Source organism: Rhinolophus ferrumequinum, chromosome 24 (assembly GCF_004115265.2).
Source record: "Rhinolophus ferrumequinum isolate MPI-CBG mRhiFer1 chromosome 24, mRhiFer1_v1.p, whole genome shotgun sequence".
In the NCBI taxonomy this organism is placed as follows: domain Eukaryota; kingdom Metazoa; phylum Chordata; class Mammalia; order Chiroptera; family Rhinolophidae; genus Rhinolophus; species Rhinolophus ferrumequinum.
This window is the reverse complement of record NC_046307.1, coordinates 3100619-3125560: the sequence shown is the minus strand read 5'-3', so window position 1 is coordinate 3125560 and position 24942 is coordinate 3100619. Positions and strand designations below refer to the sequence as shown.

General features: G+C 43.1%; 1 protein-coding gene across 4 annotated transcripts in view; it reads left to right on the top strand.

Moving 5' to 3' along the window:
• RNF130 (ring finger protein 130) overlaps positions 1 to 24942 on the top strand; it is a 114908-nt gene that overhangs the window by 54790 nt on the left and 35176 nt on the right. For 2 of the 4 annotated variants that reach the window (XM_033096775.1, XM_033096776.1), the window contains exons 4-8: positions 10317 to 10388; positions 12254 to 12336; positions 18209 to 18305; positions 20359 to 20563; positions 23617 to 23710. In XM_033096775.1, coding sequence (XP_032952666.1) covers positions 10317 to 10388; positions 12254 to 12336; positions 18209 to 18305; positions 20359 to 20563; positions 23617 to 23710 — 551 coding nt within the window. The remainder of the gene's footprint in view (positions 1 to 10316; positions 10389 to 12253; positions 12337 to 18208; positions 18306 to 20358; positions 20564 to 23616; positions 23711 to 24942) is intronic. The other 2 variants (XM_033096777.1, XM_033096778.1) reach the window with 1 other exon arrangement.

Genomic DNA, 24942 nt, shown 5'->3' with positions numbered 1-24942 from the left:
ACATTCAGGATATCAAGGGTAATATGACGACAGCTTTGATGGCCATTCCAGGAAAAGAGTTCCAAAAGTGCTTTGAAGGGTGGACTAGGTTGCTGGTGTCGGGGCATAGCTTCCCAAGGGGAGTACATCAAAGGTGACTGTAGTGATATTTGGCAATGAGGTATATGTAGCACTTTTTCTAGGATGAGTTTGCGAACATAATTGTCAGATCTCATATATTCAAATAATGAAGTAGAGACATAAAAGATATTACCCAGAAGAAAAAGAGGGGACCAAATCAGACTTGTAGAAATGAAAGCTATAATGTCTGAAACGAAAAATAAACTGACATCTTAAATGGCATTCATTAATTAATAGACATTGTGGAAGAAATGATTAGTATCCTAAAGACATAGCAGTAGAAACTACCCAAAATGAAATGCAGAGAAAAAGAGAATTATACAGAAAAGAAAGGAGCAGACCATCAATGAGCTATGGGACAACTTCAAGCAAGCCAGTATATACTGGGGATGCCAAAAAATATATACAAGTGGATAGTTTGGTCAGTGTTGCTCAAGAGTCAGAAGTGTCTGGATGCTGATGGAAACCACTTTGAGCACCTCTTGTAATTGCGTAAGTCAAACATGACTTGTATTCATCTTTTGTTATCCATATATATTGACTATTCAATTTTAATAGTTTTTTCCTTTCTTAAAATGTGTATACTTTTTTTGGCACCCTCTGTATATGTAATTGGAATTGGGGGCGTGTCAGACAATAAAGCACAAAGGAATAAAGATGAGGACAATAGCAGTTGTCTCACTGGAAGTAATAAAAGGAAGAAACACTGGAACAACATTTTTAATTTTATGTGTACCCCAAATAGCTTTCAAACATGGAAGTGAAATTCATCTATACAGAGCTGAAAGGATGAATCTCCAACAGACTTACACTATAAGAAATATTAAAGGCGGTCCTTTAGGCAGAAGTAAAATGATATCAATGGATATCGGGAAGTACACAAAGGAGGAGCAGAAGAAATGCATTTAGTATATGGGTGCCTGATTTCTTTTTTATCTAAATTTCTTTAAAAGATAATCAAACAACATCTGATAAGGGATAAATACCAGAACTGCAGCTCAACAGCAAAGCATTCGTGTGCTTTCTCTGTGGGGAGTTCCTTGGTTCGTTTCCCTCCTACAGCACTTTTCATAGGGTATGGTCATATCCTTCTGTTTCTCACATTTAAATGACACGACTTCCTGTCCCTTCGGGAGGACGTGTACGAATGGGCAGATGTGGGCAGGGTAGCTTTCCACCCTGCACAGCTGGAGGGCCGTCTTCTGCTGCAGTCTCTCCTTGACCCCCCAGTGTCCCTTCCCTGCTCAGTCCCAGCTCTTTTTCCCTCAGGGAGGGCTCTTTGCTTTGGGGAGGGAGCTTTTGTTGGGTATTTCTGTGATCCTCAAGGGCTTGGACCGCACCAGCTTCTCTGTCTTCCCTCAACCTGTTAGTGGATTCCATGTTATGTTCTGTTTACTTAACTGTGAACTGGAGTCTGAGAAATTTGTTCCCAGTTTCGCCGGTTGTTTCTCAGAGTCATGTGCTGAGGTTTTGTTCAGTGAGGAGTTTCTTTGGCAGGGTCAGAGGAGAGCTGTTTCTGGTGATTTCTGGATTCCTTGGCTCTCAGGACTGTCAGAGCCCTTTTTTCTCCACCCCCACCACACCCGTTACCTCAGCACAGCTGCTGATACTGTGTCTATACAGAGAAATGCTACACTTGGTGTGACCCCATCTACTGCAGTCTGGGGTTTGTGGAGATACCCTTTCACCTGGGTGTGTTGAAGATGTTGTCTGTGCTTTTACCCTTAAAGTTGCTCTGTGTGTTTCTATGAGGAAATTTTGTAAGATTTTTAAAAGTACCAGCTACCACCACCTTGCCTTGATTGAAGGCCACTTCCTTCAAGCTTCTTTTGGGTTGTACTGAACAATTCTTGTTATACTGAACAATTCCTTCTAATGAACAATTCTTGTCAAGGCCCCCAGGACCTCTGTTTGCCATCTCCAGTTGTCAATTCCTTGTTCTTCGTATACTTGACCTCAAACTTCATACGCCCACCTTGCTCTTCCTGCATCTTCCCCATGTCATTAAATGGTGATTCTGTTCTTTAAGCTGCTCAGGCCAAAACCACAGTGTCATCTTTGACCCTTTCCTTCTCTTCTACCCCACATCTAATCCATCTCTCAGATCTACCTTCAGAATATGTCCTATACACCAACACCGAACAATCCAAAAAGGAAATTAAGAAAACAATTCCATTTACAATAGCACCGAAAAGAGTAAAATACTTAGGAATAAACTTAACCATAGAGGTGAAGGACTTGTACCCTGAAAACTACAAAACATTTCTGAAAGAAATTAAATAGACACATAAATAGAAAGACATACCATGTTCATGGATTGAAGATTTAATATTGGTAAGACATCCACTACCCAAAGTGATCTACAGATGCAATGCAATCCCTATCAAAATCCCAGTGACATTTTTTTGCAAGAATAAATACATCCTAAAATTCATATGGAATCTCAAGGGATCTCGAATAGCCGAAACAATTTTTAAAAAGAACTAAGTTGGGGGTCTCATAGTTCCTGATTTAATAGCTTACTACGAAGCTGCAGTAATCAAAACAGTGTGGTACTAATAACTTACTATGAAGCTGCAGTAATCAAAACAGTGTGGTACTGCATAAAGGCAGGTAGATAAAACAGTGGAACAGAATAGATAGCCCAGAAATGAGACCTCGATTATCAGGTCAGACAGTTTCAACAAGGGACCAAGAATGTTCAATAGAAAAGGACAGTCTTTTTAACAAACGATTTTGGGAAAACTGGATATCCACATGCAAAAGAATGAAGTAGAGCCCTTTCCTTATGCCATATACAAAAATTTACTCAAAATGGATCAGAGACCTTAACATAAGAGCTACAACTGTAAAACTCTTAGAACAGAACATAGGGGAAGCATTCATGACATTGGAGTTCTCAGTGATTTCTTAGATATGACAACAACAGCACAAGTAGTAAAAGAAAAAGTTGGACTACATCAAAATTTAAAACTTCTGTGTATTAAAGGACACAGTCAACAGAATGAAAAGGCAACCCACAGAATGTGAAAAAATATTTGCAAATCACGTATCTGATAAGAGGATAATAGTCAGAATACATAAAGAACTTCTACAACTCAACAACAAAAAACACACAACTTGATTTTAAAAATGAGCAAAGGACATGAAGAGACATTTCTCCAAAGATATACGAATGGCCAATAAGCACATGAAAAGATGTTCTACGTTACTCACTAACCATTAGGAAAATGTAAATCAAAGCTACAGTGAGATACTGCCTCATAACCATAAGGATGGCTGCTATACAAAAAACAGAAAACAGTAAGTGTTGACGAGGACATGGAGAAATTGCAACACTGTGTCCTGTTGGTAGTAATGTAAAATGGTATAGCTGCTGTGGAAAACAGTATGGAGATTCCTCAAAAAATTAAAAAATGGAATTAGTGAATGACCCAGCAGTTTCACTTCTCGGTATATACCCAAAAGAATTGAAAGCAGGGTCTCAGAGAGAGATTTGTATACCCATTTTCAGAGCAGCTTTATTCACAAAAACTAAAACATTAAAGCATCCCAAGTGTCCATCAACCAATGAATGGATAAGCAAAATGTGGAAAGTACTTACAGTGGAATATTATTTAGCCTTAAAAAGGAAGAAAATTCTGCAGTATGCTGCAACATGAATGAACCTTGAGGACATTATGCTAAGTGAAATAAGCCACTCACAAAAAGACAGATACTGTGTGATTCCACTATATGAGGTACTTAGAGTAGTTAAAGTCATGAAGACAGAAAGTAGAATGATGGTTGCCAGAGGCTGGGAGGAGTGGAATAGGGAGAGTTACTGTTTAGTAGGTACAGTTTCATATTTACAAGTTATGGAAATGGGTGGCTGAACAACAGTGCGAATATATTTAATACTACTGAACTGTACAGATGGTAAATTTTATGTTTATATTTTAACACAATTAAAAAAGAAAAAATACTTAATTCAAAAGGAGAGAAAAAGAGGGGAAAGGGAATAAAGAACAGATGGGGAAACTGGACTGCTATCTGTCACCATGTAGCGAAATTAATTCAAGATGGATCAAAGACTTAAGCATAAGACCTGACACAATAAACTGCATAGAAGAAAACATAGGTACTAAACTTATGGACCTTGGGTTCAAAGAGCATTTTATGAATTTGACTCCAAAGGCAAGGGAAGTAAAAGCTAAAATAAACGAATGGGACTATATGAAACTTAAAAGCTTCTGCACAGCAAAAGAAACCATGGACAAAATAAAGAGGCAACCAACTGAATGGGAGAAAATTTTTGCAAACAGTGCCTCCGGTAAGGGGCTAATATCCAAAATATACAAGGAACTCATGAAACTCAACAACAGAAAAACAAACAACCCAATTGAAGAACAGGTGGGACAACAAATAGAAAACAAATAGGAAGATAATAGACTTAAATATAACCATGTCAATAATTATATAAAAGTATATGGTCTAAACACCCCCAATTAAAAACAATTAAGCCTCTGGCCAAACTGATCAGGAGAAAAAGAAGGCACAAATTAGCAATATCAAAAAAGAGATGCCATCACTACAGATTATAGGCTCATAAGGGAATATTATGAGCAACTCTATGCCAATAAATTTGACAACGTCTATGAAATAGACAAATTCCATGAAAGACACTAATGACCAAAGCTTACTTAAGGATGAATAAATTAAATAGTCCTTTATCTCTCAAGGATTGCTTTTATAGTTTAAGACCTTCCCCAAAAAAGAAAACTCCATGCAGATGGTTTCTGGTGAGTTCTAGTAAACATTTAAGGGAAAAAATAATAATTCAGCATAAACTCTAGAAAATCGAAAAGGCAGGAATACCTCCTATTTCGTTCTATGAAGCCAGCGTCATCCTCACACCAAAACTAGACAAAAATATTACAGGACAGAAAACTACAGACCAGAATCCCTCTTGAACATAGATGCAAAAATTCTAAACAAAATTTAAGCAAGTGTTATTTAACAATATATAAGAATGATAATACATCATAACTAGGTAGTGTTTATAACAGGAATGCAAGGCTGATTTAACATTAAAAAGTTAATGTAATTTAGCATGTTAACAGACAAAGGAAACCCATCAGATTTTTGTAGATGCAGGAAAAACATTTGCCAAAAATTCAACTCTATTCCCGATTTTAAAACTTTTCACAAGCTAGGCATAAAAGGTAACTTTCTTAAGTTAATGAGAGACATCTAAAAAAACTGACAGTTATCATACTTACAGTGAAAGACTAAGTGCTCTTCCGTAAGATGACCAAGAGAAGGATTTGCTCTGACAACTTTTACTTCCACAATGTACTAGAGGTTCTAACCAGCAAAGGAAAAAGGAAAAGAAATAAAAGGTACCATTATTAGAAATGAAGAAATAAAACTGTCTTCATTCACAGATGACATTATTGTCTGCTTAGAAAGTTTGAAAGCGTCTATTAAAAAGCTGCTAGAACTAATAAATGGGTTTAGCAAGGTTGAGATACAAGATCATGTACAAAAATCAATTTTATTTCTATATAAGCAATATATATGAATGGGAATTGAAATGTTTGTTTTAGCATCAACATTAGCATGAAGCACGAAATAGCATAAACTAGAAATTAGAGTTTTGACCAAAGGTATGCAAGCCCTCTGTACAGTGGAAACTGTAAAAACTGCTGAGAGATTAAACCAAGCACCAACTAGATAGAGATACACAGTGTCCAGGGGAAGGCGCGGTATTGTAAGATGTCAGCTCTCCCCAGGTTGATCTGTGCATTCAGTGCAATCCCGTGCAAATCCCAGGTGGCCTTTTTAAAAGAAATTGACAAGCCAAACCTATAATTTTTTTTTTTCTCCTTCTACCGCCTCCTGCCCTACTCCGGTTTAAGCCGTTGTTCTTCAGTCTAGTTGTGTAGGACACAGCTCCCTGGCCCATGCTGGTATTAGGAGCCTGTGCTTCCCCCGGCAGAGGCAAGTCGGTTGCCTGTCGTCGGTTGGCCACTCACGCTGGCTACCAGCCACTCATGGCAGCCCACGGCTGCTCACGCTGGCCACCGGCTGCTCCTGGCAGCACAGCAGCCCACGGCAGCCCACTCTGACCTCCAGCTGCTCATGGCAGTCCAGCTCCAGGGAGAGCCGTTGTTCACAATCTTAGCTATAAAGGGAACAGCTCACTGGCCCATGTGGGAATCGAACTGAAGACCTCGGCATTAGGAGCACGGCGCTCCAACCACCTGAGCCACTGGGCCGGCCTCTGAACCTATAATTACAGGAACGCAGTGGATCAAGAACAACCAAAAGGGGGTTGGAAAAGAAGAGAAAAGTTGACAGGCCAACACTACCGGATTTCAGATTTGTTACAGACCTGAAGAAATCATTTTTGCAAACAGTGATGTTTGCTTAACGACAGGCACATAGATACATGGTACAAAATAGTGTTCAGATGTAGACTCACCCGTTTATGGACAGTTGATGTTTGCCAAACACAAAAAAGCAATGCAGTGGGGAAAGGACAGCCTTTCAACAAATGCTGCTGGAGCAATCGTGTATCATATGCCGAAAACCTCCAAAACTGCACACCATATACAAAACTAACTCAGAATGTGTCAGAGCCTACATATACAGCCTCAAATGATAATGAAAAAACAATGAAAAGAAAATGGGGGGAAATCTTTTCACTTTGGGATAGGTGAAGATTACTTAGATAGGAAACCAGAGCATAATCCACAAGGAAAAATTGATAAATCGTCAAATTAGAAACTTATGCCATAGAGTGAGAAAAAAATATATGCAAAATAAATTTTATCTAGAATCTGTAAAAATATGCTCAAGTCAATAATAAGAAACCAAACAATTCAGTAGGAAAATGGGCAAAAGCTTTGAACAGACACTTCACCAGAGAGGATATGCAGATTGCAAATAAGTACACGAAAAGGTGCTCAACATTGTTAGTCATGAGGGAAGTGCAAATTAAAGCTACAGTGAGAAAGCACTACACCCCCGTTACAGTGGTTATGATCAAAGGAGAAAGACCGCCATACCAAGTGTTGGTGAGGTTGTGGAGGACCTGGGATTTTTAGAGACTGCTGGTGGAAACAAAGTGGCTCACTGGTTTTGGAGAATGTTATGTCATTGGAATTAACCCCTTGCCGTGTGCAAAAGCGGAAGTAATTCACAGACTGAGCCTGAAATGAGGAGAGCAAGAAGTTTTTATTCAAGTCAGGAGTTTGGAAGCTATCTCAAGGAGACAGCTGCCCTGGATAGTAGGGAGAGGAACACCGGCAGAGGGTCACCGGGACAGAGCCTTACAATAGACAAGTGCACCTAACTTCAGCTTAGCTTTTTCTCACATAGGAAAGGGGAGGTACATTTCCTTTTAGCAGGAGATGTAACGTACAGACTGAGATCGTTTGATTGACATATGTTCATTATATAACTAGTTTTCTGCGCATGCTCTTACCCACAATGCATGCAGAAAATCCCACAGGGTGGGAGTGGGGGAGCCAAGCCTTAATGTTCATTTTATTTTAATTGTGTTATAATGAGGCTAGGGTTCAAGTAACGTCAGGTTTTAGCAGTTTGCTCACATGTGAGGGACTAGTTAATACCAGTTGGCTCTTGTCTCTTCTTAGGAGTGTTTGGACAACTTGATTTATTTCTAGGGCATGAGCCTGAGTGGTTTCTGGGGAGAGGATGCAGGCCTGGGCAGTCCCCCTTCAGGCTCACTTTTATTAACCTTTTTTTGCCTCTTCAGAGAATACTTTGGTAGTATCTTAAAAAAATCAAACACACCTACCATATTAGCAGGTCTTCCCTACTTCGTAGGTATTTACTCCAGAGTAAAGAAAGCATGTGTCCTTACAAAGACTGGTACAAGTGAAGAATGCCATATTCAGCTGTATTCATTGCAGCCCAAAACTGGGAAACAATACTAATGTCCCATCAACAGGTACGCTGATAAATTGTGGTGTATCTATACAGTGGGGTGCTACATAGCGTAAGAAGTGAACTGTTGATACATGCCACAACATGGATTAATCTCAAGATAATTGTGCACAGTAAAAGAAAGCATACACAGAATACTATATACTGTATCATTCCATTTATGTAAAACTCAAAAATACCAACTCTAGTAGCAGAAAGTAAGTCATGGGAAGATGGGATGGAATGGAGGCAGATAGAAGGGTATAGGAAGAGGCATGAGGGAGCTGATATGATGACATAACTATCTTGACAGTGACAGTTTTGTGGATCGTGTCAAAACATCAAATTTTGTACTTAAAATATATGCAATTTATTTTAAGTCAATTATATCTCCATAAGGCTGATGTTTATTTACATAGATATGTATACAGAAAACACATCTGGGGGCCGTCGTGTATACAGAGGGTGCCAAAAATGTATATATATTTTTAAGAAGGGAAAACTATTAAAATTGTAATAGTCAATATATACTGACAACAAAAGATGAATACAAGTCACGTTTGACTTCTGCAATCACAAGAGGTGCTCAAAGTGGTTACCATCAGCGTCCAGACACTTCTGATTACGGCGAAGTACTGTTTGAGCAATGCTGACCGAAGTGTCCACTTGTATATATTTTTTTGGCACCCCCAGTATATGATAAAGGGGCTTCAGATTAAGAGACGAGAGGCATAGCAACCAAATGCATTGTTTTGACTTTGTATCCTGATTCAAAAAGCCAACTATAAAAAGACCTTCTGGAGGCAACGGGAAATTGTAGTGTAATCTGAGTACTTGGTAAATGATTAATTATTGTTAATTTTGTTGGATAAGACAGTGGGTTTGTTGGACTGTGAAGACTTTATGTAATTATGTAATGCTTGTGATGTGCTTTGAAATCCTCTAGCACGATAAAGGGGGAATAGATGAAAAATACAGATAAAATATTGATAATTGCAGCTGGATGATAGATCCGTAGACGTTCATTAAATTACTTTCTTTTCTGTTTTTTAATTCCCCCTAAAATTTTTATGTTTTTATGATTTTTTTTATCCTCGGGATAGACACCAAGGTCTCCCTTTTAACCACCACCATTCATACTCTCAGTGTCAGCATCTGCCTCTTACAGTTCAGGACCTGGTTGTGTTTAGTGACCATCTCTCTCCCTGTGCCTGTGTGCACCAGTTATCCCCATGTAATTATTAATAGGGCCTTCTGACTGTTGAAGCATGCTAATTTGAACAATAAAATATATGCTCACCCTAGTTAAATCGTGCTATAATTTCCTTCACATACCTGCACTTCACACCTGTTTGTCTTTACGAGACCATTCCTTTGTCCAGAATCCCCCTCCCTATCCCTGTGCTTTCCTTATGTGACTCCTTCCTGCTCAGTTTTCCAAGCCTTAGCTCAGGCATCATTTCCTCAAAGCCCTGCCTGGCATTGCCCCTCTGCCCTATCCTACCCCCCTGCATTAGATTGCTTCCTTTGTGCTGCCATGCCACCTGGGCACGCTGTGCTACAACAGTGATTAAAAATGTGCTTACTGGGCTGTCCCCAATTCAGTTTGCTTTTCAAAGTTAGAGGTCCACTGTCTTTTCACCTTTGGGTCCTTGGTGCCTGGTAGTGCTAGCAATGTCTGGCAAAATGTTGGATAAATCCCACCTTGAGATTTTCTGACTTAACACTGGGATAAATGAGAATAACTCAACCCTAGGAAGGTAAATACACCTTCCTGAGATCACGGAGCATTGTAGAGGCAGAGACAGAGGTAGAACTCATGGCCACATCCCTTCTCCCTCACTGGCTGAGGGGATGAACTATTTCAAGGAGCATTGGATGTGTCCTCTTACTAAGACAGAGCTTATACATCCAATACTAGGGACCTTGAGCAGAATAGAAAAACTGTTAGAACAATGGTAGTAGCTCTGACATGTACAAGAAATAGATTTTGACAATGCAGTGATATTTCAAATGCTTATACACAAATGCAGTGGCCTTTTAACTGTATTCCCTTTTAATTATTCAACCAGAATACTGAATCTAGGGAAAACTGCCAGTTTTTCTAATTTTTCATTTGCTTTTTTAGTGCTCTCTCATATGCTGTGACACGGAGAGTTATGTAGGATACTAGGGACTTTATATATTTAATTATTGTAAAATAAAGAACATTATCCAGAGATCTTGCACTCAGTGTCTGTTTTTCTTTGCAATTTTCATAGCGTCGTCTTGGAGATGCAGCCAAGAAAGCCATCAGCAAATTGACAACCAGAACAGTGAAGAAGGGTGATAAGGTACAGTAATGGAATAAATTTGACACTATAAAAATAATAAAGTAGTTCCGCTTTTGATTTGGTGGGAGAGAATATACCCTACCTATTTGTGTCTCATTATTGTTAGATTATTATTTTTCTCCACGTATACTCTCTAATGCTTTATTTTGAACTAGCTTCTCTTTGAAATCTTATTCTTAGTATGCCTGCTATTTCAAGGCTCTCATACAGTGCTCTGCCTTTCCTGGGCTTTAAGTGCCCTTGCCATGATTAGCTTCACGGGATGACTTAGTGTTCCCTTAGCTGTGGTATTCAACAGAGTTTTCTTCCTCCGAAACCTAGCACTCTTTTGGGAAGAACTCTAATGGGGCAGTTGGTACTCTGAGTAGCCAGGAATATGCATTGTCTTGCTATGCTTCCTGAGACTTTGCCACGTCTCCTTGATGTTTTATTTTTTCAACAGTTAGATGGAGAACTGGAGACCCACATTCCGAGGGAGTGTTGTCTCCCAGGGGCTTTCTGTACAGTGGGCCGAGCAGTTTGCAAGAAGAGCACAGTGTGTCAGGGTTGGGCCTGGTGGCCTATGGGGACCGGATCAGAGAGGCAGTGACAGGCTGTGGCTGGGACCGCTCAGCACAATTCCCCAGTCAACTCCCAAGTTATGCTAGAGCCGCTTCTGCTCTGTAAGGGCGAAACAGCAACTTAACGTTAGACTCTACGTTCCACATAGTCAAGGTTATCGCGAATGAAAAAGTTGCTTCTCTGGAAGCATGAAACCAGAACTCTCCTCTGTCTCACACCCAGCTCTAACATTTTAACAAAGAGCTCTGCAGGATTGTTTCAGGTGATTCTCCATCCTGTTTTACCACTTTTTTCACCAGACTCATTTTTGTTCCCGCTGCCTTGACACCACCACATGTAGTTTTCTGTGACACATTGTCAGTAAACTTCACTGTACACTAAGGAACGAGAAAGGTAAAAGCACTTGCAGAAAATGTAAGCAGCATTACAGCAGCTGCACTGGAACCTGAGGAGTGGTCACCCATGTAGATAACGTGATCTTGGCTTGGTGGCCTTCAGCTGCCACATTAATTTGAAATTCCCTGGAGCTGGTCTAAGCTACCCATCCTACATCCTACTTTGTCCCTCAGTTAGCACAAAACAATCTTATTAAAACCAACACCTCTTAGTGTATATCTCCTAGACCTGCCAAGAGTTGTCCCACTGAGTTTCAGTCCAAGTGGCAGTGACATGGCAAATAGTATCACCTTTTCTGGCTTAGGTTCCTGGACATACTGTTTTATGAGAATTCAGGGGAACCGTCCCCAGCCCAGAGGAGGAAGGAAATCAGTTCCCCTGGAAGACTGAACACCTTGCTGACTTCTTGACTTGGGATAAAGACCCAGTGTCAAGTTGAGCCCATGAGCTCTCTACCCCAAATCTGTGACCACCCTTGGGGCAGGTCTCTGGATAGCAGTCTTCTGGAGGCTCGTCATTCGTTGCTGCTGGCCCTGAGCCACGTGGTCAGGCGTGCTCCCAGTGAGCACCCAGGTCGTGGAGGGGGTGCAGGGACACTTCCTAGACCAGCATAGTGATGGAGCAGGAATGGGGAGAGGGTGGGGTCACTGTCCCAGGTGACAGCTGCTTTGAATCTTGAAAACAATTAGAATTCTGACTTCCAAGATGTTTCACAGTAGAATTAGTGTTCATTGTTACAATACAGTTTAAAAACAAAATAGATTGGCTTAGGTATAATTTGGGTTGATACAGTTAAGCAAATGGAAACATACTAAGTTTTTTTTATAAGCTTTTACCTTATAATCACTTGTTTCCCCATAGTTGTTAGCGTTCGCCTGTGACTTTGGTCCCTGTGCTTTTCATTTCAGGAAACAGACCCAGACTTTGATCATTGTGCCGTCTGCATAGAGAGCTATAAGCAGAACGATGTCGTCCGGATTCTGCCCTGCAAGTATGTCAACTTTCTTTGTTTCAAAAAGAATGCTACTAATGTGGTTTGTATGTCTCGGTATCCCACTGCTTTTGAGAGCCACCTCGCTGCACATGGCACGTGGTGGGAGCTGCAGTGTGGTGAGTCATGTCCCCCAGCCAGACTGACCGCACAAGCCTCGCTTTAGTTAGGAGAAACTCAGGGGCACAGCCTCTGGACACACCGCAGCCTAAAGAGCACTAAGGTCACAAATGTTCCATGCTGTGACTTCTCTGGGTTTCCGGGCTCGCCCCTGTTCCTCTCCTCCTTGAATCAGAGCACATCACAGGCCCTCGATAAAGCAGCAGCAGAGCGCAGCGGGCGGCCGCCAGAGCCCGCGGCCTTGGATTATGCAGGGCAGTGCGGCACTGCGTGCAGTCCAGTCAGGTGGCCCGCTCCGTGCAGCTTGCGTTTCCTACCTCCTGGAAGAGGGTCAGGGTTTTCTCCGCATGTTCGCTGAGGAGTAATGAAGCCAACAGTGCGAGCCTGCCAGGGCCACACAATTCAGAAAGGTCTACCTGGAACATCGGCACACCTTACTCGGTGCAAACCTCCCTCCAGGAGGGTGTTCACCTGCACTTTGGTGCCCTAAAAAGAGCACGTTTTCTTCATTAGCTTGTGGATTTCCACTGTGGCGCTGTCCCATGCGAGGGAGTCTAACACAGAAAGGTACACAGTTCCAAGCACTGATTGAAAAATACGAAAGCACCTATTGAGAAGCCTAAAAATCAAAGGTTCTCCCCTCTTCCTCCTCCCTGTCCTTTACAACATCCACACATCTCTGACCTTCTCACAGTGCAGGAGGTGTGAATGAAGAAAATAATGAGTAGCCATTGTCTCCATGAGCCTACTGGTATTACTTTAGTTATTCACAAAGTGATCTATTTTGAGATTAGAAAGATCTGTTTTTTAAAACATCATGGAAATGAAAAATAATTCCATGCACTGAAACAGAAAACAAAGATTCTGGAAATCAAGCCTTTGTAGTCTGCACATGAAGGTGAATCTGTAAAACTACATGTAAGCTGTCCTACAGGAAATTAAATTATGCACTTACCAGTGTGTCTTCAGCTGACGTCTTTTACAGTCTAAAACAGGAGGCAAAAGGAAATACACATACAAATACAAATCAGGAAAGTAGACCGGGAAGGCACATCATAAAACATAGTCAGCTGTTACCTGCTTTTCAGAAATCTGTTTTTTTAAATACCAGTTTTTACCTGCACAGATTTCTTTTGACACCAGAATGACCAGGAAGAAAGCCAAGTTTTCCAATTCTCTCTTCCTGTTTCAGGTCAGGGTCCCCCAGACGCATCTGGGACCTAAGAACAAGGGCCTTCAGATCCGTTCACAGTTATCACTAATATGAGAATGTCTTCCTCAGGCGGCCTCAGCCGAAAACATTACTGTGGGCAGCTTGCTCCCCATTGTCTCCATTCCGTAAGCCTTGGTTAAGGGTTTCGTTGTTAGTTCTTTTCTCTTAATTTCGTCCAGTACTTTCCAAACCTGACTGCCTCACAATCGGTGGGGAGCTTTCCGAAACACATCCGCAGAGCGGCCGGGCACGTTGTATTGGGTAAGCTCCTGGGTGGCTCCGATGCTGCAAGGCCGCCCTCCGCGGAGGCCCGGAGTTCTGGCTGGTCTGAACCGTGTCTGTGGCTGCGCCTGCCACCCAGGGAGTCGCCTCCACCTCTGTGTCTGTGGTCTGCTTTTGGATATTAGGGTTTGGGCAAACTTGACAGCACCCCTTTGCACCCTAGTTACGGCACCGCTCACCCCTGCCTGCCTTTGTGTCAGAGCCCCTCCCCCCGTGCTCTGGAGCACGATGGAGCTTTCTCTAAGCTGCACTGCACACCCTGCTCAGCAAAGCATGTCACCTCACTGAAATGGTAACAGCATGATTCCCAGGTGTAGTAAAAATTGACTTTGCACATCGAGCGACATTCTTTGGGACCCAAGTTGACAACTTTTGACCTGGAGCCAGGTTTCTCAGCCTTGGCACTGTTGACATCTGGGACCAGATCATTCTTTGTGGGGAAAGGGGCCTGTCCTGTGTACTGCGGGATATTTATCAGGATCCCTGGCTGCAGCCAGTCTCACCCACACAGTGTGACAACCACAGATGTCTCCAGTGGAGAGCCACTGACCTAGAGGCTGGCTGCATGCAAGACCTCCTCCACTCCAAATCTTCTCCAAGCCTCCAATTGCCAGTGGATTCCTCTCACACACCTTCGAATTAACTCTTGCCTTGTGCTGCTTCTTAATTTGTTCCCTCTGCTACTTACTTTGTTACCCTGCCATTCTTCTTGTGTGTGTGGGTCTCTGACACAGAGCAGAGGTGCGACTCTGTTGTGTCTTCCTTTCGCTCTTGCTGCCAGGCCGCTCTGGTACCTCCTACCTCCCGGGGGCCCACAGAGCCCTGGTCTTTCCCTGCTTGGCTCTCCCTGGTCCTCACTCTCAGCAGATAACTTCACCATCAACTGCACAGAAAATAATGGCTATGAGACAGTGGGACTGTCTTCGGCTCCCCGCCCGGCCCTGCAGCTGCCCTCGTGCCCTGGGTTCTGACAGCCTCCGCGTGCCAGCTCCTCCCTTCTCCAGGGACCTTGCTCTGTTAGCTGTCTACTCCCTCCAGGTTTTGTTCTTCCTGTCTCTGCTCATCAGTGTTTCATCACGCTCAGGCTTTTCCTACTCCAATTTTCAGAACTCTTTCAAAGCCGTCTCCAAATACCCTCCTACAGCTTCTGTCCTTCACAGCCAGACTTGGAAAAGGCTCTGCATTCACTGGCACCTCTTCTCCTGAGTCAGTGGAGGAGAAAAGGCCAGGTGCTTTTGTGTCTGTCTGTCCTTAATTTTCCCAAGCCTGTCTGGAGACTGCACCAGACTTTCTGTCTGTAGGTAGCGTGCCTCTCCTGGCTGGCTGGCTTTGTTGCATGGCCTTTACTTTTCACCTTCTGTCACATTAATGTCCTTTGGACAGATGGCAGTTGGTGTTGCTTTCGGATCTCCTTCTCATGTCAGTTGGTTACAGTTAATCATCCTTTGGATGTTAGCCAACGTGTCTTAGCAACTGAAAACGGTCACCTTATTTAGACCTCTTTTATTGAAAGGTCAGCCACAAGAGATTTTAGTAGTTAAAAATACTTTTAATAAGTAGAGTGCTGCAGCGTGGATAAACTTACAATATCTGAGATGCCACTTTCAGAGCTAAAATGGGTCAGTCATCTGGCCGCTGGCCCAGGCAGCACTGTGATGCCCCACCTCAGAGGGAGGGCCTGTGGAAAGCGGTGTCTGCTGCCAGTCCCAGCTGGGGGAAAAGCGTGCGTGTCTCTGACCTTGAATAATCCTGGATCCTTTTATATTTGCCAGGTTCTTGCACGGCACCAAGAGGCTGCAGAGCTGTGAAAACAACTCACCTTCACTGTAGACTCCTCACCCCACCCAGCGTGGTCCCCTCTCACTGTCTAGTTTGTGCGCTGTGGGCGTAGGACAGGGGGAAGCGCCGTTTCAATATTACGGTTTTGTGCCTTTTATGTTCCATACGTCTCGCATTCTGTATCCCAAAGTATTTCTTATAGGAATAAAGGACTTTGTTGAAGCTCTGATCGGCTTGTCCTTTTCACGTTTCACTGTCCTCGACACCCCACCTGCTTTCCATCCCAGTACACCACTCAGCCCTAAAAATGCCTTTTCTGCTTTTGTGTGTATTTTCATTGTTTTGTTATTTTATCGACTCTTATAACAGTGGGAAGGCGCTTCTTTGCAAGGTCTGGCTTCCTGGTGCCACCCTCTGAGGTGGCTGGACGTTTGTGGCCCCTGCAGGCTAGTGAGAGGCTGCTGGGGGTGCTCAGCTCCTCGGACCATTTAGTGGGATGTGGTGTGAAACGTAATGTTACTCTGCCTGCGTATATGTTTAATAATACCTTCCGCTGGCACATCCTTGGTGCTGCTCTAAGTATTCCATGTGCAGTTTCTCTCACTGCTCCAGACAGCCTCCCCGACTGCTCCCTCACCCCCGACCCCAGCTCAGTGAGGCAGCTGGCAGGCAGGGCTGTCCAGGTCAGACAACTGTAGCAGCAGGACGTTGCCTGCGTGGAAGGGAAAGGCCACGCTGAGCTGGTGAAACAGTCTGATTTGTCGGCCGCCCCACTCATCTCTGCACCAAAGCAGCCCATCAGAGAGCACAGAACCCTATCTCTTCTGTCACCTGTCCTCCAGCCAAGTCCATTGTCCACCCTACATAGAACTGGCCTAGAGCACCTTCCCAGCCACCCACCCCCACCCAGTACTGACCAAACCCTCAGCGGTCCATGGGCCTCCCCAAAACGTATACCAGACATTAGGCAAATGCACCCTTGTAAGGGGAGGATCTGTCACTTATGTCAGACCTAAAGGGGTCTCACCCTAAAAAGGATTAAAAGCCTAGTTTAGGTCTTGGTTAGACTACAGGCAGCCTGGCGCAGGTGACAGCTGCTGGGGAGCAGACCCCGCTCTGAGGACACCCCTCAGTGGCGCCTTCACCTGCAGTAAGGAGCCTTCACCTCCCTCTGGGCTGCGAGGACTGAGAAGCGGACGTGACGGTGCCTTATGCATGCCACATGACTTTAGGTCTGACTGCGGTTTGGCGACTGCCACCGTTAAGGAAAAACATTCAGGTTTAATTAGGAGCCTTCAGGGCTGATGAGGTTCTGGTTCCTTCATTATCTGCAGGTTTCAGACTTGATTGACCAAGTCAGTCTTCAAGCTCTGTGTTTTTACCCCAAAGACAATGGATGCAGGGCCACCGAGGGGTGAAGGGTGGGTGTGCAATGTTCAGGCTGAAGCCATCAGCACGTATATTCCTTCCAAATCCCAGTTGAAACAGTGAGTGTTCTATACCTCTTTTTAAAATCAAACTGCATTTTTCATCAGCTGTATGTAACTTTATCAGCTAGATAAATTATACATTAACAAGCAAAGTTTTGAAGACATGCTATGGTGCAATTTGGTATCTTTCTCAGAATTTCTTGCATCTTATCCCAGGACTCAGGTTCTACTTCCTCCGAAGGTGCCTGGAATGTCTGTCCTGGCACCTGCCCCCTCTGTCCCCTGTGTGGCCCGGACCCTGGGGCTTCACCATGCCTTCACCTCAGCTTCTCAGGACTGCTGTGCCGGAACTTGAGCTGAGCGGTGATTGCTACAGCTCCCTGGATGTCTTTTCTCCCTTCTAAAGGGCACAAGTCCCTTTTCTAGGAATGCAAAACCCTCCATGGCTGACTTATTTCCAGTCACAAGGAAGTGACTTTCTACTTCCCTAAATAAGAGAGAAAGTCACCTATCCTCCCTTGAACATTTCAGCTGAAAACTGCTGGCTAAGTGTTATCTGATTCTTAAGTACAGTTTATCCCTAAAAATAGTCCCAGCTCTGAGTCCCTATAACTTTTACAGACATTTAGCATAAGTTGCTTAGAAGTCCTTTTATGTCATGTTTTAAATAACATTTAAACAGAATTCCATGAAACTAAATAATTACACAGAGAACTTTTCATTTAACTCTTGTTAAATATTGTGAAATTCTACTTTTCTACTTTAGCTATTATAGAAAACACAACTGATTCATAAGATGTAATTCATTATCTTCATTCTTAATAAATTTTCTAAGTTTCCTCAAATCTTCTTTGGAATTTGGTGGAATACAAAGACTAAGCAGCCAAATACTACTTATCAGTTCTCGTTATGCAGTCCTATTGATATGTAAGATAAGATTGGGTTCAGGAGATGGTGTGTCAGCTGTATTTTAATACAATTTCTTTGCATTTTGGCCTAACAGTTTTTCAGTGCATAATTTGTGATACAATTCTCCATTTTTTTATAGGCATGTTTTCCACAAATCCTGCGTGGATCCCTGGCTTAGTGAACATTGTACCTGCCCTATGTGCAAACTTAATATTTTGAAGGCTCTGGGAATTGTGGTACGTTTCCTGTTGTGTTACTCCTCTGGGGGTGTATCATCTGTGAGTGTAACGTAACGTAGCACGAGTGGATGGTTGCGTCTCACAAGCAAACACTGGCTGCTTTGCCGTGTAGCCTTGTTAGTGCCTTTCTTCCAGATTAAAGTCCAGCCTGTGTCAGGGAACTCCCGGGAGACAAGACGGAGAACTGTGCTAGTGCGCTTCAGAGCCACTTCTGTTAGGTGGTGGGTGTGTGATGAAGAACCGACGTAGAGAGAAGGATGTGACTCTCCTTCATTCCAATATCTTTGCAAAAAAAAAAGGAATAGGATGTAGACTTTTTACTCCATTCCAGTATTTTTTTCTGCATTCAGCATAATATAAAACTGTATCATCACTATGTTCCTTCCTCTTGAATTTGGCTTTACTCTCCTGAGCACTGGTAGGTTGCAGGCAGCGAAGGTGGGCGGTACCAGCCCTGGGCAGACCTTGTCACCTGGCAGGGGCTTTGGGGGAGGTACTTCAGCTCTGGCCAGGGAGTAGTGCTGCCACCCGAGCACCTTAGAGGCGTCCCACAGTTCCTTCGTTAAGAGAAGGCTATATCCAGGATCATTGCTTTTTAGAGTAAAATAGAATACTTTCTGGTCTCAAAAAAGAGTGAATGAATCATCTCCTTATGGAACAAAAAGTTTACTTTGACCCAACAGATGATTTCCTCATTTTAGCTTGGCAACCCAAAGAAAATCTAAGTATTCCTGTTTGAAATATGCTGTCAGGTGACAGTTTGGGTGCGGTCCCAAAGTGCCCATTTATTTTCCACCTCCAGAGAGGATGGCAGTGAGGTGATAATTTGCCAGGGTCTCTGTGCCTTGGCACCACGGGCACTGTACGCTGTCCAGTGCAGCCCTGGCCTCTGCTAAGTGCCAAGCACAGCTCCCCAGTCACACAATCCAAAATGTCTCCAGACATTGCAAATGTCCCTGGGGGGACAAAGTCACCCCCATTTGAGGTGTCTAACATAGAGCTCCTGCTACAATGTCTGGCACGTAGGAGACATTTTGGAAAATATTAACTTAGCCTCTTTTGTTGCTTCCAGCCTTCTCAGTTGTTGTTTTTTAAGTCTTATTCTTTGAACCACTAATACTTTCCCCTTCTGTTTTTAATGTAAATTCTAAAATGTATTACAAGCTACCATGGTTCCTTAAATATAAAAAAAAAAAAATTACACCTACCTAACTGGATGTCATTATAAGCACCAGTTATTACACTGTGCTGTGGTTTTTTTTAAAATTGGGCTTTAGGGTGATTGAAATTCTTTTGCTCAGGGAGCCGTTTGTGTTGGGTTTGTTTATTTGGCTGTCACTTTTCTGTACATAAGGTTCTGTCAGCCTCCTTTCCTCACTCTGCTTCTAATATGCTGTCTGCTATCGGTTAGAAGAACTGGAGGTTCCTAGGGAAACCAAATGTCCATATTGTTACATCAGAAGACTCGTTGGTAGGCTTTGGCCCCAAGGCAGCCATATTCCTCTCCTTCAGAATCAGACACTTAGGTTTTGAAACAGTTTTCCTACAGTTCAAAAGTCTTTTCAATGTCATCTGCTGTTGGTTTTATGCTTTACTTGTGTTTAAAGGTAGAAGATATTTAAAAACTAACGACCAGATAAATTGGGGCATTACAGAGAAGTTAATAGGATGAAATGGGGGTGTTATGCTACCTGCTCCCCTTCACCATTAGCATAGAGCCAAAGTGAGGCACTTGACTGTCAGCGTTGTACCAGCGATAATGAACCTCTCTGCCTGTGAGCCACGTCCACACGCTTCTCGTTTCTTTATAAGGATGAAGTATCCCATTTTCTCAGTTCTGCAATAGATTTGGGGGGTTTTTTGGTCTTTTTTGGGAGGAAATCATCTGTTTCCTTTCAAGAAAAACTCTTGGATGAGATTGGAAAGGATAGATGGGGAGAGAAATGAGAAGAAATCCCATGGAAGAAACTTGGTGAAGTCTTCAACAGAGTGTCAAATATTTCGGATTTGTTATTCTTACAAATACTTTTAACCTGGAAATATTTTGCAGCCAAATTTGCCATGCACTGATAACGTAGCATTTGACATGGAAAGGCTCACCAGAACCCAGGCAGTGAACAGAAGATCAGCCCTGGGTGACCTCACGAGCGACAACTCCCTTGGCCTCGAGCCACTTCGGTCTTCGGGGATCTCGCCTCTTCCTCAGGATGGGGAGCTCACTCCTAGATCGGGAGAGATCAACATTGCAGTGACAAGTAAGTGAGTCCTGTGCCCAGGAGCAGGGCAGGAGGCTGCTGCCACTTGGTGTGTGGTGATGGTTCCAGGGGAATTGAGGCAGTCGTGGGGCCGGCGACTTAGTCTGTACCTGAGAAAGTAATGGATATTTGTGTTAAAACAGATATTGGAATGACGAAACCTTCTTTATAATAAGGAGCTTGTGTATTTATTTGTGTGGAAATAATAGGAGTAGTTGCCATGACAAGTGGTTTGTTCAGAGGTTTGTCTCAGTAGCTGTTTATAAACCTAGTTTGAAATGATGGTAATGCAGACGGGCATTTGAAGGGTCATGTGGGACATGAGGGAGGGTGGCAGCATCTGGTGGGTGACTGGGTGCCACTGCTGTCCACTTCCAGGCTGCAGGCAGCTTAATGACAAACGAATCCAGAATTTGGGCCTAAAGATTCATAGCTTTATGAACAGCTGAGATGGCGTGTTGCTGCTCACTTTATGTCACACTTTTTATAAAGTTTGGTATCTTGGCTACCTGTTTGGTACACGAGGTGGGAGTAAAGCCGAAGGGGGGTCTGCCTGAAAAATGAGCTGGTATGAGCATCCTGATTGCTGAGCTGTTGACAAGAAGAAGCGCTCCGAGTGTTGGCGGCAGTGCCCAAGCAGGTGTGAGTGGGCTGGGCGTGTGTGCGGCTTGTGGGCATTCGCCCGTGACCAGCCAGCTGTTCTCTTCAGTTCCATTCTTTCCATGTCGTTTCCGTTTAACAGCTCTTCACCCCATCTCTCACCGCTCTGTACACGCTGTCGCTTGCCTGTCCCTTCAGGCCCTAAACCTAATGAGTCTCTGCCTGACTGAGAGGCAGTCCAGTGGGCCAGCTGTTAGAAAAGAGTTTTCCCTTCACACAGTAAGACTCGTGCGGCCTGTTCAACTGGTGTTTTTCACCACCCAAAAACTATTGGAAAATAATTTCCCAGGCTTGATTCTATCATTTATCTAAACTCAAGGAGACTTCATTCAGTCATAAAATAAGTAAAACTGGTCTTTGATATAGTTTGACTCATTTCTGGCCATTTGTTTTAGCAGCATTTTTTATTTTTCTGCTTTGGCATTTAGGTTTTATGGTCTAGATTTTTTTTAATTGATCTGGTAATAATAAAGGAGACAAAGGTTGTTTGTTTATTAATGAGTTTTTGTAGGTCCTTCATTAATCGACATTTATTGAGCACCTACTACGACATTACTGATTCCATTATATTTGATATAGAAATATCCTTTCAAAATCTTCTGTTTTGATGATTAAAAAATAATTCATTTATCAAATTAATCACCTTTAGCAGAATTTACACCTGTTAGTAAATTCACATGGTTCAGTTACACCAAAGCTACCTCTGTTTTCCCTCAAAGCTCAGTAGTGTGTTCAGCCAGCTTCCACTGTGTGCAGGGCACTGTGCTAACTACACACTGGGGGACAGAGGTGACCGAGCCCGGTGCCCTCTGCTAAAGTACCCTGAGCCCACTCGGCGTTGTCATGATGGTGTTCACGTCTTTTTGGTTACCAGTTTTATCACCGAAATTCCACACGTACATGGATGGTATATTCAGAATTCAGAAACACAAACATAATTGAAATTCTAAAAGCTAGTCTGCTTGTCATGTATACTGTCTACGAAAATAAAATTAAGAATGCTGTGTTAAGCTTCTTGATACTGATGACCAATCATCTCTTAATTTTTTTAAACACCAGTAAACATTTTTCCTAACTTAAAATATACGTGGGTAAAAATGGTGGGTTTTGTATGGGTTCTTGAATGTGCATTTTGACTCAAATAAAAACCTTATAAATTCACTCTACTGATGAGGAATTTGTAATCCAAGAAGCATTGGCTGCACTGTTAGCTAAAAAGAACGTGCTTGCTAAGTGTTTTAATAATATAAGCAAGGGTAGGCAGAAAAATACTCAGAGACCTCAGCAGCCTGGAATCCTGAAGAACAGATCGTCACCTTTAAAATGCAATGAAAATAGAATCACTTTTTTCTAGGAAAATTCCTAGGCACACATCGTTTTGCATAGTTGTAGGATTCGTGAAAACCAAACTGAGAAACACCATGTCACCCACAGCTGGTGCACATGACAGTGCCATTCCGAGCGTGAATCTCTTCTCTCTGCCTTAACTGCAGATATACAGGGAATTTCGCTGTGTAACGCTTTGTTAAACTAGCCCTAGTTAGTGCATACTGTAGGAAACATTTTAGTTTTTAGGATGTCAAATTGGTTCTCAAGTTATTTTTGAGATTCTCAGTAACTGTTAGTTTTGGAATGTTACAATACAGACTGAAAAGTTAATGGAAAATATGACCTGACTTCCTGGATCTAGAGAGAGACTAGATAAAAACCCATGTACCAGAGGTTTCCAACTCTTTGATGGGCCAAGTACCGTGTGAATAACTCACCCTTCCCTTCTACTTGTTCTTGGCCAAAACAGCAACTGCTGCTTCCCAGCAGTGAGCTTTGGAAAGGCAGGCTCCAGGGGACACCGGTAACGTGTCCTTTTTAAGTAAAGACCATGCATAAGGGAAAAGAATGTAGACGCGAATGCCGTGGAAGGCCCGCCTGCGGACTGCCTGCTGTGCCCACAAGACCTCTGGGAACCACTGCTCCATATTTCTAAGCCATTCCGTAAGAATTAGTGACATAACCATGAAGAAGAAAAGTTTATAAGTATGGCTAGTCCACTTTACTGTCACTTACAGCAAGTGAAAAATCTATATCCATGTGCAATTTGATATACTTACTTTTACTGCACGGTTTTTGGTGGCCACACTCCTCACAGACCTCCGGACCTGAACTGGAAGACAAGTTCGGGCCGCGCTTCCTTTCTCCCTGCAGCTTCCAGCACTTCTCCCACTAACCTGCTCCACTTAGTCGCTCTGGCAAACCTCCTCCTGCCTTACTTCCTTGGGCCAGTCTGGCTTACACCTCCGTTGACGTCTGCGTCGTTGCTTTTGAGGGAAATGTTGACATCGATTTGACTTAAGCCTTCACCCCAGAGTGATTTCCTCCCTTTCCTTTGTCAACAGAAGAATGGTTTATTATTGCCAGTTTTGGCCTCCTCAGCGCCCTCACACTCTGCTACATGATCATCAGAGCCACAGCTAGCTTGAATGCTCATGAGTAAGTAACAAATTGTTTTTTGGATTGCATGTGCAAGACGCTCCCAGGAAAACATGTAGAGTAATGTCATAAAGATGGTGAGAATTGACTTTCACCAGTTTCATACTGATTCTGATGGGATCATACTTAGAGAAATCATTTACTTCATGAACAGAAACTCAGATTGGGAATTCACTTTGCTCAGCAATAGTAGCTCACTTGAGAAAAGATCCAGGGGCTTTCATTGGCCACAGGCTTAGTGTGAATCAACAATGTAATGCAAATGCCAAGGGTGCTGTATGGTCTAGGATGTAAACCACCTCCGTGTCCCGATCACTGGCAGGAACAGCCCCCTTTACTCCGTGCCCATCACACTTGAGCTAGAGTCTGATGTACTGAGCTTTCGGTGGAGCACTGGCACCCTGGCCAGAAGGTCAAGGAACAGTGACTTGGCTTTCCCAAAAAGGAAGCAACTGGGAAGAGACCCGCTGTTTCCAAATACTAGGAAGACCGTCGGGAAAAAGAAAGTAACTGTAAATTCTGTTTCCCTAAGGCAAAGTGAGGACCACAGGGTAGCTGACAGGAAGGCAGGTTTCACCTTAGTTTTAAAAGGCAGGCCATGTGACAGTTGGCTGCTTACCAGTGAGATGGTTTGCCGCAGGAATGCCTAGGACTCGGAAGCTGGCTGTTCCTTATCAGGCTGCTGTAGGTGAGACGTTTTTCAGAGGATGGAAAATTGGGCTAGATAACTAATTGTTAAGGGCCATTTTGATCAGTGATTTTCCAAGAGTAGCTTTCACAGGGTAAGATACAGAAAAGGGTTTTGGTTTTGTTTAAATTGGGGACATTTACTGAAGGGTATTACTCAGTCTTTTCTTTTACCAGTATTCAGGCGAACTCATTAGAGATGGAAGCATCCCCAGGACACTGCCCAAATTCGAATCTAAATGGTACAGGTGGAAGTCAGGTGCTGCCCATGTTCAGTTCTGTCTGCCATTCTAATTGATCAGTAATGCCAACCAAGCTCATGTCATTGATTTAATCGAATGCTCATTGCCCACCTGTAGAAACAGTGGGCAGTAAGCTCCACTTCAGTGACATGATTTTATTACCTCTCACCTGATCTCTTGGCTACATGCCTGTAAGAAGAGCCCTCGGCATCCCTGCCCTGTTACGTATCGAGAGGCTGTCATGGTCAGTTGGCATTCTTCAGCCTTCACATGAGTAGTCTCAGCCTGTTGACTGCTCAGATT